This window comes from Biomphalaria glabrata, chromosome 3 (genome assembly GCF_947242115.1).
Source record: "Biomphalaria glabrata chromosome 3, xgBioGlab47.1, whole genome shotgun sequence".
In the NCBI taxonomy this organism is placed as follows: Eukaryota; Metazoa; Mollusca; class Gastropoda; family Planorbidae; genus Biomphalaria; species Biomphalaria glabrata.
The window spans coordinates 722,184-735,877 of record NC_074713.1 but is presented as its reverse complement, the minus strand read 5'-3'; the positions used below and the strand labels follow the sequence as shown (position 1 = coordinate 735,877).

Below are 13,694 nucleotides of genomic sequence, written 5' to 3'. Positions count from 1 at the left end.
AATCAGAGTAATCTGCTCTTTGTTTACTCTTCATTTTGTAAGATTCGGTTTTTCTCTTTCCTTTCTTGGCGTAAGAGCGATTATTTTACGCTCACTTACTTAAGTAATGAATGACAGTTTCAAAAAAAAAAAAGATAAAAATCTTTAACCCGGTCAAAGTCCCCGTGCCACGAAAAAAGATCTTGGTTAAGCGAATGTGTAAATCTATGTGTATAAAGCATTTGAACTGGTGGGAAGCGTGGTCGAGAGGCCAAGTGCGCTTGAACTTGGCTTGTTTTTGGCTATCTAGAAGAGGTTCGACACGGGCAGAGTTGCGTTTACTGAGCGCCTAAAGGCAGCACGGAAAACTCCTAGATACCCCCCCCCCCAACTGGTCCGCAAATGAGATTGGACCAAAGCGCTCTGAGCATGCTATAAGCATTGAAAGTAGCGCTATATAAAAGCTATAATAAAAAAATAATGATTAATAAGCTTCTTAGGATGTGCATAGATCCAGACCTACAAGACGCTGCTACGAACGTTCCTGTACCACTGTTTGTTTAACTGTCTGTTTAACTGTCTGTTTAACTATTTGTTTAACTGTCTGTTTAACTGTCTGTTTAACTGTTTGTTTAACTGTTTGTTTAACTGTTTGTTTAACTGTCTGTTTAACTGTTTGTTTAACTGTCTGTTTAACTGTTTGTTTAACTGTCTGTTTAACTGTTTGTTTAACTGTGTGTGTAACTGTCTGTTTAACTGTTTGTTCAACTGTTTGTTTAACTGTTTGTTCAACTGTTTGTTTAACTGTTTGTTTAACTGTCTGTTTAACTGTTTGTTTAACTGTCTGTTTAACTCTTAAATGAAGACAAGCGGGAAGAGCGTTCAAGAGAAAGATTGTTCTGGACCAATTTGACTTTTAGAAAATATTTCGAACAATTTCTAACGGTCAAACTAGAGTTTTTCCAGTGTGGCCGGGTTTTTCCAGTGTGGCCAGCTACTTATCTTTTCCCAAAGATATACATCAACTGTAATTTTTTAAATAGAAAAATCGTTCGATCCATTTTTGAGAACATCGTCCAGCTGTGTTTTTGAACTTTTTTTGTGTGACCTGATGAAGAGTTTGCAAGCTGAGAAGAGGAATTGTAATAAAATACAGTAAGAGAGAAAATGAAATGTTTAGAGTTACTTAAACCGTAGGGGGGAAAAATGTTATAAAATGAAAAGATTGAGAGAAAAGAAACTAGGTCAAGGACAATACTGAAAGGTCACTTTTGTCAAGTAATAATAACAAAAAATAATAATAATAAGTTCGTTGCGCAACAAGTGAAAGAGTCTAGAAATTGGATTTCGCAGTGCTGGGAAAAAACAAAAAACAAAAAAGTATCAAATTCTATTTAAAATACATGGCTTATCAAAACTTTCACATATTGAACACCGGAAATAAGTCTTCATTTATAAAAATCTGTAATACACGTCTTTTCAATTTGCCGCCTTTTATTTTATCTGATCCATATACTTTGAGTGAAGTGGCAGTCACGTCAATAAATATTTTGCATTATTGAAAGTTTTATAGAATTTTTTTGTTGTGTTTTGTTTGTTCATTTAAAAAACAAAACAACAACAAAAAATGACCTGTTTTTACAAGGTTATTGTGTTGTCTTTCTGTCCAGTGTCCACACTCGATTTCTTAAATTGTGTTTAGTATTCAAAGTGTCACAGCTTTCCTATTTTATTTATAACTCTATCTACATTGTTATGACATGATTAGAATTTAGTTATTTGTTTCGGGAATAGGGTAAAGTTTTACTTAGCGACGATGACGTAAAGTGGGTTAAAAAATAAGAACGCTCTAAGCGACGCTACAAAGAAGACGCTTCTTGTAGAGCAGTAGAATAGATATACGGATTTACGGACATAGCTGACATCGGACGATTCCCTTCTTGATTATTAAATATATGTATAGAACAACATCAGCGTCGACTACATATTTGATTGTTTCGGCCTTTCGCCGGTGTTACTGAAGTAGTTTGAGTTACGCATTACTTCCAGTCAGATCTACACTAGATATATTTCCAAGAATCAACACCGCGCGGAAGCCTTAACAACTTTTAACTCGATAGAATCTACCTTACGTCTCTAGGTGTCCCTGGTTCAGTTCTAGTTAACGAAATAAAACAATGAAACCACTAGATCAAACACATAAACTTTAATCATCTTTACTGCATATCACACACGCTGGTCTCTCTGTCTGACAACAAAACACACTTCCGGTCATTCGCGCAGATTGTAAAAATAGATTATACATGCATACACACATCCATCCGTGACACAAAGTATGTCTTGGAATTATTTAATCATTAATCGACTTTCTTACTAACTAATAATAATAATAAAGGAATCAACCTAATGATAATATTCAAACTTTTTTTTTTACGAAAGAACGTTTGTGTGACCTACATATTTTGCCATTGACCACTCTTAACAAAAAAAATAAAAGACAAATCATTAAGATGATTTTTTTTTACGAAAATGTTTAATCCCTTTTAGTGCAAGTACCAAATCAAACAGCTACCAGTACATGTACCAGCCACTAGCTACGTACCAGGATGGGTATTGGACGAGGCCATATTTTGACTGTGGCGGCGGCAACATATGGATGAGTACATACTCTGCTCCAATATTATCCTGGAACAATGGAACCGTCCATTTTAGGTAAATAATACATTTGGCTAACTGTACATAATATGTGTGATGACTAACCTTATCATTACATTAGCATAGTTCCAGGGAGACGCCCAAATAGCTGAGAGACTAAAAGGTTTGAGTCAGTCACACAAAAAAAGGCTTAGAACTGGAGTGTAGACCCAGATGTATACTTATATTTATAGATGCTATACAGCAGTGATGCCCAACCTTACTCTTCCTGCGGGCCATTTTAATTTCCAACACTCGTGTCACGGGCCACATCAACAAAAAGATACAGAAATGAAATGTAATTAAGCTGAAACTATTAGAAAGTAGAAACCTGTTGTTCTAGTACCCGTAGTTAAGACTAAGACTAAGACTAGTTCAACAATCTTTTATTCGCGGCTCAAATTAAGAATGCCGTTTATATTTTGTTCTCTTTTTTTTAAAGTCAAACTTTCTTTATGAAACAAACTTGTTGGCTTTTTAGAATGTTCCGTAATCAAGTCAAGATCCGTTCACTTTTACTTTTAGATTCTACATTCAGAGTCCTATCTCATAAAATACAGACGTTAAAGGCCATGGTACCAATCCATTAGAATAAAATTAATGCCCCAATGTAGGTAAAGATACACTTTTCAGTCACTTTATACACCGACGTTTTGGCGGGCCGGATGGAACCACATCGAGGGCCGGATCTGGCCCGCGGGCCGTATTTTGGGCATCACTGCGTTAAACAATACGGTACCAATGGCTTCGATATCAAAAGAACACGACCAGAAATGATGCTATGTGTTGCACAAGGTGTCAAGAACACGGCTAGCTCAAGACAGTAGCGGAATTGTCCAAGATTTAAAAATAGCTGTCAAGTCTTATCGCCATTGAAAAAATACCCACACTTGTGTTCTTACAATAAAACAAATATTGACTTAGATGTTAGAATAACAAACACAAAGGAGGAAATCGTCCAAGAAAGGGTTAGCATCCTAACATCAAGAGAATAGTTTTTCAACATTCTAATTTTTTTTTCCTTTTTTTTTTTACAATTTGGTCTAATGTTTTGGCGGGCCGGATAGAAGCATGTCGCGGGCCGGATCTGGCCCGCGGGCCGTAGTTTGGGCATCGCTGCTATACAGCAAGGACCTTTATATTCACACTTATCAATCTAGTTTTAGATTTTTATTATCATGTAATGTGTGTGATGAAATATAAGTTTTAGGATAGAAGCAGTCCGAAAGAAGGCTCCCTAATCGTGTGGTATGCGCTTTGGACTGTAGTCTAGATAGACCAGGGTTCAAACCCTGCCCTCCGCTATGCCCCGTCCTCCTGTGAGAGATTCGGGATAGGGTTTATGGCTTATGATTTATGGTATTTTATAAGATAAGATAAGATTCAACAATCTTTAGAGCTGAATGAAGCCTTAAACTTACCAAACAATAAAAACACAGACATATATATATATATATATATAACATATAAAAAATATTAAATTAAAACATTATAACTTATATATTATGATTTCCCGCGACTTCTGATTTTCCAGGAGTTCCTGTGAAATCTCCTAAAAATGCAAAATATATGAAAATGTCCTGGAAATCTGAAATTATTAGAATTTCCTGAAAACTCTTAAAAATCTTTATAAAAATAAAAATAATTGTAATTTTGGGTTGTCATTCAATTCTAGTCGCAATTAGAAAAAAATAACACCGGTAATGTCAGCATTCATTTAATAAAAATGTATAAATGTATAACAAGGAGGTATTTATTTTCTAATACAAATCTTAATATTTACATTTTATCCTTATCCCTAGCCTGACTGGGCCTCGCGCAATCCATTTTTTTAAAATTGTTAGGGCCGGCCCTGTATACTATGCCTATGCTACCTAAATAATATTGATTCTAACGAAACACGGACTTGCTTTTTTTACTTTTCGTACTGAAAGATAGCTACTGTATAAGGGATTCATTAACTCTTTCTCTCCGTAATTATTTACCACATTCTGGTGGAATCAACGTTGGTATCGTCAGTTAGGAGAGAAAGAGTTAAAACTAACGCATTCAAGGAAACCAATTAATCTACTCATTTCAACTAACTCCATGGCAAAGTCTTACATGATTATAATTCGAAATATTTGCCTGTCCTAATTATGGCTTCAGTTTAATCTCAATGTAAAAAAAATCAGGCCGAATGATTGATCTTTCAGGGGCGTGGCCACCATCGACATTGAACTGACTAATATAGACATCAACCAGTGTGACCTAGATAAGAATGAAGCCGCCAAGGCGCTGGACATCTTTCGTGGTACGCACAGCTGCCAGCCAACGACAGTGGTAAGTAAGTACATTGACATAGATGAGATCGACTCAAAAACGGCTCTTAACAGTACTACTGGCGAACCGCCCGCATAGATCAGTAAACACTAAACCATAGTAGGTCATGTATCAGATCCGCAGTGGTCACTCCACTTTGAGCCACAGTAGTCATTCTTCTTCTTCTAGCCAGCTTTATTGCTGCTGAGCTGTGAGCTCTTTTGCAGACTGTGCCAAGGAAAAAATAGTGTGCTGTTTTCTTCAGTTGTTCAGCACTGCCGTACAGGGTGTTGGTTATGTTGGGCTGTGGTGGAAGTAGGGTCTGCCTAAGGTGGATTAGGGAGGGGCATTCAAAGAGGATATGGTTTACGGTTTCAAAGGGGTGGTTTAGGTGTCTGCAAAGGGGGATTAACTCTTTGGAGTTTATTTTGTTCAGGTGGTAATTTAATAGTGGTGTGTGTCCTGTTCTTAGTTGGAAAATTGTAGATAGTTCTTTGCGGGGGAGGAAGTTAATACTGTCCAGTTTGTTAGGCGTAGTCATTTGTTTGTACATGGCTCTGCCATAGTGGTCATTAAACATAGTGCCATAGTACGACAGTGGTCATTGAGCCATGACTTGACCTAGTCTAGTTGACTCTTAGTGGACCATAGGGTCGCAGCAGTACTTCGCCATCGTGCTGTGTTTTGGGCACGACCCATGTCCATCCTGCCATCTTGGCTTCTTAGTCAACTGATTCCCGCCATGTTTGCTTCTTGGTCAACTGATTCCCGCCATGTTTGCTTCTTGGTCTCCCAGACCTTTTCCCTTCCTCTGAGGGCTGCAGTCTACAGTCTGTCTTGAAATGTCGTCTGCTGTTCTTCGCACTGTGTGCCCAATCCAGCCACATTCCCGTCGTTTGATTTCATGTTCTGTTGGTGTCATTAAACGTAAAGCCATAGGGGTCATTAAACATAGGGCCGTTGTGGTCATTGGGCGTAGAGCCATAGTAGTCATTAAATATAGAGCCATAGTGGTCATTGAGCGTATAGTCATAGTGGTTATTAAACATAGAGCCATAGTGGTCATTAAACATAGAGCCAAAGTGTTCATTAAACATAGAGCCAAAGTGTTCATTAAACATAGAGCCAAAGTGTTCATTAAACATAGAGCCAAAGTGTTCATTAAACATAGAGCCAAAGCGGTCATTAAACATAGAGCCATTGAGATCATTAAACATGGAGCCATAGAGGCCATTAAACATAGAACCATAGAGGTCATTAAAAATAGAGCCATTGAGATAATTAAATATAGAGCCATTGAGGTCATTAAACATAGAGCCATTGAGGTCATTAAATATAGAGCCATTGAGATAATTAAATATAGAGCCATTGAGATCATTAAATATAGAGCCATTGAGATCATTAAATAAAGAGCCAATGAGATAATTAAATATAGAGCCATAGTAGTGTTCATTAAACATAGAGCCATAGAGGTAATTAAACATAGAGCCATAGTGGTCAATAAACATAGAGCCATAGTAGTCAATAAACATAGAGCCATAGTGGTCACCAAACATAGAGCCATAGTGGTCATTAAACATACAGCCATAGTGTCATTTAACATAGAGCCATAGCAGTGACCAAACATAGAGCCATAGTGGTCATTAAACATAGGGCCATAGTGGTCATTAAACATAGAGCCATTGAGGTCATTAAATATAGAGCCATAGTAGTGTTCATTAAACATAAAGCCATAGAGGTCATTAAACATAGAGCCATTGAGATCATTAAATATAGAGCCATTGAGGTCATTAAGTATAGAGCCATTGCGTTTATTAAATATAGAGCCATAGTAGTGTTCATTAAACATAGAGCCATAGAGGTCATTAAACATAGAGCCATAGTGTTCATTAAACATAGAGCCATAGTGTTCATTAAACATAGAGCCATAGTGGTCAATAAACATAGAGCCATAGTGGTCATTAAACATAGAGCCATTGAGGTCATTAAATATAGAGCCATAGTGTTCATTAAACATAGAGCCATAGTGGTAATTAAACATAGAGCCATAGTGGTAATTAAACATAGAGCCATAGTGGTCATTAAACATAGAGCCATAGTGGTAATTAAACATAGAGCCATAGTGGTAATTAAACATAGAGCCATAGTGGTAATTAAACATAGAGCCATAGTGTTAATTAAACATAGAGCCATAGTGGTAATTAAACATAGAGCCAATGAGGTCATTAAATATAGTGCCATAGTGGTAATTAAACAAAGAGCCATAGTGGTCATTAAACATAGAGCCATAGTGGTAATTAAACATAGAGCCATAGTGGTCATTAAACATAGAGCCAATGAGGTCATTAAATATAGTGCCATAGTGGTAATTAAACATAGAGCCAGAGTAGTGGTAATTACACATAGAGCCATAGTGGTCATTAAACATAGAGCCATTGAGGTCATTAAATATAGAGCCACGGTAGTGTTCATTAAACACAGAGTCATGGTGGTCATTAAATATTTAGCCATAGTGGTCATTTATCATAGAGCCGTAGTGGTCAATAAACATAGAGCCATAGTGGTCATTAAACATAGAGCCATAGTGGTCATTTAACATAGAGCCATAGTGGTCATTTAAACATAGAGATACGTGTATTGTCCATAGAAACACACTATTAAATACATGAATAAGAAATTCATACTTGAATGCAACATTTGCTCGATTCTCAGTGTACGCCCCTGAATCAAGGCTTCAGAGCCGGCTCTTATCTGTGTAAATGCCAAGACGGCTATTACTTTCCCAACACATCTGCTGTGGTTAAAGCTTTCAGAGGCGTCGACATCGAGACGTATTTCAAGTCTTCCAACAGCAGCATCCCCAACGGTCAGGTAAGATAAATCAGAGGCGTAGTGGGAGGGTGGGGGCAAGGGGCGGGAACTATGGCCCCGGGCGCACGTTTTTCTCACTACGCCTCTGATAATACTTAATATGAACACAAGTCTTTGTACAATACATTGGCCTATACAGGCAACATAGAAATGATAAAATCATATGAAATTCCTGTTTACAATATTTGTTAATATAGTTTTTTTAAATAACGGGGAGTTATTTTATGTATATATGTGCTTATAGTGGGAAGTTATTGCTCTGTAAAATAGTTTTCAGACTGTCTTTTCCCGCCAAGAAATTGGTTAATACTTGAAAAAAGAAGTTGGGGCCCGAAAGTCATAAGAAAATGTGCAGAAACAGCGAGAGAGAGAGAGAGAGAGAGCCAGTGAGACAGCAAGAGAGAAACAGTGAGAGAGAGAGAGAGAGACAGCCAGTGAGACAGCAAGAGAGAAACAGTGAGAGAGAGAGAGAGAGAGACAGCCAGTGAGACAGCAAGAGAGAAACAGTGAGAGAGAGAGAGACAGCCAGTGAGACAGCAAGAGAGAAACAGAGAGAGAGACAGTCAGGGAGACAGCAAGAGAGAAACAGTGAGAGAGAGACAGTCAGGGAGACAGCAAGAGAGAAACAGAGAGAGAGAGAGACAGACAGACAGGGAGATAGTAAATGAGAGAAACAGTGAGAGAGAGAGACAGCTAGTGAGACAGCAAGAGAAAAACAGTGACAGAGAGAGACAGCCAGTGAGACAGCAAGAGAGAAACAGTGAGAGAGGGAGAGAGACAGCCAGTGAGACAGCAAGAGAGAAACAGTGAGAGAGAGAGAGAGAGACAGTCAGTGAGACAGCAAGAGAGAAACAGTGAGAGAGAGAGACAGTCAGGGAGACAGCAAGAGAGAAACAGTGAGAGAGACAGTCAGGGAGACAGCAAGAGAGAAACAGTGAGAGAGAGACAGTCAGGGAGACAGCAAGAGAGAAACAGAGAGAGAGAGAGAGAGAGAGACAGTCAGGGAGATAGTAAGAGAGAAACAGTGAGAGAGAGAGACAGCTAGTGAGACAGCAAGAGAGAAACAGTGAGAGAGGGAGAGAGACAGCCAGTGAGACAGCAAGAGAGAAACAGTGAGAGAGAGAGAGAGACAGTCAGTGAGACAGCAAGAGAGAAACAGTGAGAGAGAGAGACAGTCAGGGAGACAGCAAGAGAGAAACAGTGAGAGAGAGAGACAGCCAGTGAGAAAAGCAAGAGAGAAACGGTGAGAGAGAGAGAGAGAGAGGCGGTGAGAAAAAGAGAGACGGCGAGACAGCCACAGAGAGAGAGAGAGACAGTGAGAGAGCGAGAGAGAGAGAGTGTGCAAAGAAAAAAGACATTTGGAGAACAATGAATGTGGTCAAGACCCGGGAGTAACCAGAGGGTCAAATGTTAATTGTAATGGTATCCACACGAACAGCTAACCCTTTTTGGTTACTTCACGGAGTAATGTATGAATCGAATTACCAGTGGCGTAGCAACCATAGCAGAAAGGGGCTCATTATGCCCGGCCCCACAACCAATAGAGACACGGGCTCTTGTAAGGGGACAAAATTGTAGATTTGCATATTTATTGTTCTTAAATTATTTAAACTATTTTTGGTTAATTAAACTTAACTTATCTAAAGAGAAAAATATCAAATCGGTGCACATCTGATTACTACAGTAATAACTCTATTAAAGAAAGATAACTCTTAAAATGTCTGTACAGCGGCTGATTAGATTATAACGTGTGAGTTTTTTTTTTAAATAATAATAATTGAAAAATATGTAAACAATATAAAAATGCTCTTTAGAGAAAATTATGTTTGTTGCGTTTGTTTGTTTGATATTTCTTTCTTTAATAATACGTCAATGGTACACTAGTTGAGATACAGGAATTTATACTATAATTTAGCAGTAAGCTAACCTTTTTGTTTAGGTTAATCTTATTTTCTAATCCAATGTAGTATGACTTTGCTATTTAATAATATTTTATTACTATTATGTAATGCAAGGAAGTAAAGGTTAATGATTTTTCAAATTTTCTTTTTAATTCTTTATGAATTAATATTTGTGAATTATGAGAACTTACATATAAAAAGCCCAGAAAAGAGGCCTCAGGCCCAAGGATTCCTATGATGACAAAGCTAAAATTGAATAGCGCAAATTCTGAGGTTTAACACCCATTGTCAGTCTATTGCACCACTCGCGAAAGCTTCCTTATTCGCGACAATAAATTTATATTTGACTAGTCGACCCACGGCGTAGCATAGGCCGCTATTTTACAGGGCCGGCCTTAGGGCACTGCAACCTATGTGACCGCATTGGGCCTCGCACTTTCATAGCCCCCACGCTAATCCTGGGTGTAAATTATTTATTAAAACCATTTTATAACTTATAACAGATTTTCCGCGGCCTCCTGATTTACCAGGAGATCCTGGAAAGCTCCTGAAATTGAAAAATATACGAAAAAGTCCTGGAAATATCCGGAAATTATTAAAATCTTTTGAAAACTCACACAAATCTCCTGAAATGTAGACAAAATTGTCATTTTGGGGTGTCATTCAATATGGAAAAGCCAATCCTACGCGCGATAAAAAAAAAAACGGCAATTGTGGAATCTGGTGAAAGAATTTTCTCGCACCTCAAACTAATGAAGAATTACTTGAGGTCAACAATTCTCCACGATAGATTAAAACATTTTGTAATTCTTGCTACTGAGCGTGATCTAAGTAGGTAACAGAATAATTATGATATACTGTATGACTTCGCTACACGCAAGGCTCGTAAAGTAGCTCTGTATGTAGTAAAGAATGAATGAAATGCATAGACGAATTTATTTTCTAATACAAACTCTTAATTTTCACTTAGCCTATTATCCGCTTCCCTACTTAAACTTGGCCCCGCGAAATCCGTTTCGCATAGGGCCCCACAATGGGTATGTCCGGCCCTGCTATTTACATATATATATATATATATATATATATATATATATATATATATATATATATATATATATATATATATCTTATCTTCTTATCTTATATAATACAGACGTTACTTCAAAAAAGAAGATGATTACGTTCTACGCGTCATGCATTTAGTCATGCATATTAACCAATGACTTAAATTCTTCCAAGTCACTGGTTTTCCTGGCTAGCTCAGGCAACCCATTCCATGCTCTAATAGCACTAGGGAAGAAGGAGTATTTGTACAAATCTGACTTTTGTTCCTGAACTAATGCAATTTGGTAAATCATTTATGTAAATTAAAAATAGTAGTGGACCCAAGACTGTTCCTTGAGGTACACCTGAGTTTACTGTTATCGGTGTTGATTTAGAGCCATTTATTATTACAGTTTGTTCTCTCCCTATCAGAAAATCTTTAATCCACTGATGCAGTGGACCATTAATGCCGAAATATTTTAATTTTTTAAGCAAACTATGGTGGTGAACTTTGTCAAAAGCCTTAGAAAAATCTAGTAAGATAGCATCTATTTGTTCACTATATATAAATTATATATATATATATATATATACATAGTAGATTACTTAGATTAGTTCCTAGTCCAAACCTCCCGCTGGACAAAGGGGGATGGGAGCGGGCAGAGTTTGAAACATTTAAAACGACAGTCCATAGCGCAGCCAGTCATCCGTAGTGTGAACACTACTCTTGTTTTCTCGTGGACTATCCGCAGAGTGATCTTTCCTTTACTCCTTACTACTCGACAAAACTCTTGAGGGAAGAAGAGAATTATATATATAGATATATCTATATATCTATATATCTATATCTATATCTATATCTATATCTATCTATCTATCTATCTATCTATCTATCTATCTATCTATCTATCTATCTCTATCTATCTATCTATCTATCTCTATCTATTTATCTATCTATTTATCTATCTATCTATCTATCTATCTATCTATCTATCTATCTATCTATCTATCTATCTATCTATCTCTATCTATCTATCTATCTATCTATCTATCTATCTATCTATATGGCGTATCAACCATGGCGGAAGGGGGTTCATTGCCCGGGCCCGTAACCAATAGAAAAACGGGTTCTTGTAAGAGGACAAAGTTGTAGATTTATCAATTTATTGTTCTTAAATTATTTTATCAAAAGAGAAAAATATATCGAAGCACATCTGAATACTACAGTATTAACTGTATTAAAGAAAGATAACTCTGAAATTGTCAGCACAGCGGTTCATTAAATTAAAATATGTTAGGTTTTTTAAAATAATAATAATTGAAAAATGTGTAAAACAATGCAAAATAGCAATATTAAATACAATTAAGTTAGTTGCGTCTTTTTTTTGATTGTTATTTCTCTCTTTAATAATACATTAATTGCTCACTAGTTGAGATACATACATTTATAATATAATTATGCAGTAATCTAACCTTTTATCTTGCTAGCCAAGAATATCTCTAACGATCAAAGTTATCATAATGATCTCTTGTTATCTAACATAATGCAATCTAACAAAATTTAATAAAACACTCAAAAAGACACTATTATAAAGGCACATTCCTCATCCCTTTGCTAGGACAAATTTGTACAAATACTCCTTCTTCCCTAGTGCTATAAGAGCATGGAATGGATTGCCTGAGCTGGCCAGGAAAACCAGTGACTTGACAGAATTTAAGTCATTGGTTAATATGCATGACTAAATGCATGACGCTTAGGACGTAATCATCTTCTTTTTTGAAGTAACGTCTGTATAATATAAGATAGATCATCTCGGTAAGATGAATGCCTGGGCATTAGCTGTGGTCGGAACGATGTCGCCCACACATCAGTTCCCTCCCTCTACACGCAGCTGATGTATCCAAAGTAACAGCAGTGCCGATACAGTTTGGGGTCAGCGGCATCGCAGGTTCTGCCAGAGTGTAGCACTGGGTGCTGCAAACTGCCTTAGGGTCGCCAGCTCCTGATTTTTCCTCAGGGTTGACTCCCGAAGCCTTTCCCATGATTGGGTATAGCTGCAAGGCAACAGAGGTTTGAATTCAGAGTTTTCCTTCTCCTATGTGGGTAGCCAGCCATGGCTAACGAGCCCCTCCTACCCGAAGCTTACTGGGGCAAAAGCGAGAGGGTATTGACCAACAGTATTAAAAACATCGCCCTGGTCAGTCTATTGCACTACTCGCGTAAAACGTCCACATTCCTGACAATGTATAGGATGAACTGCAGTTGGTACATTACAATGAACATAAAGAGTTGAAGCTAGGTGCTGAAACAAATGATACATACATATATTAAACATAAATGAATAACAGCACCAGGGACCAGGTTCTTAAGAGAGAAAGTCGTGAATTAAAATGCTACGAAAATAAGGGCATGCGCCGATCCTTGCATTTACACCTTTTCTAAAATTAGCTTTTAAAAAAAAAAAGAGGATATAAGCAGAATCCCTATATATATATATATATATCCTTGGCAGTTTCTATCTGCCTTGGCCTCTATTGGAAAATTATTTTTGTTTCTCGAAATGTTCGGATATTGTTTATTGGTTATACCGTTAAACAGCCTTGACACTTATTACCACGTGACACTTAAGAAAAGTCTAGTCTGATAGCCACTGCTAAATAGGTGACCATCAGAGACCGATGTCGTGACAATTGTGTTTGCACTGTGCTTGTTCTCCCCCCAGGGCTAGGACTACACCACAAAATCAGTTACCCACCCCATCTCTCCTTCTTACTACCTCCTTCCCCTCCCTAACCAAAGACTCCACAACACTAGTACAAATTGTATTACAAGTAGATTCTGTCTTGTCGCTCGCATTTCCAAAAACCTTTTTTTTTTTTTTTGGACTATTTAACTTTTCTCAC

At 37.4% G+C, this 13,694-nt stretch overlaps 1 protein-coding gene across 4 annotated transcripts in view; it reads left to right on the top strand.

Moving 5' to 3' along the window:
* The window catches only part of LOC106072738 (probable G-protein coupled receptor CG31760), a 70,528-nt gene that overhangs the window by 34,568 nt on the left and 22,266 nt on the right, over positions 1 to 13,694 (top strand). For all 4 annotated transcript variants that reach the window (XM_056024751.1, XM_056024753.1, XM_056024752.1 and 1 more), the window contains exons 4-6: positions 2,527 to 2,691; positions 4,869 to 4,995; positions 7,687 to 7,845. In XM_056024751.1, the coding sequence (XP_055880726.1) occupies positions 2,527 to 2,691; positions 4,869 to 4,995; positions 7,687 to 7,845 (451 nt within the window). The remainder of the gene's footprint in view (positions 1 to 2,526; positions 2,692 to 4,868; positions 4,996 to 7,686; positions 7,846 to 13,694) is intronic.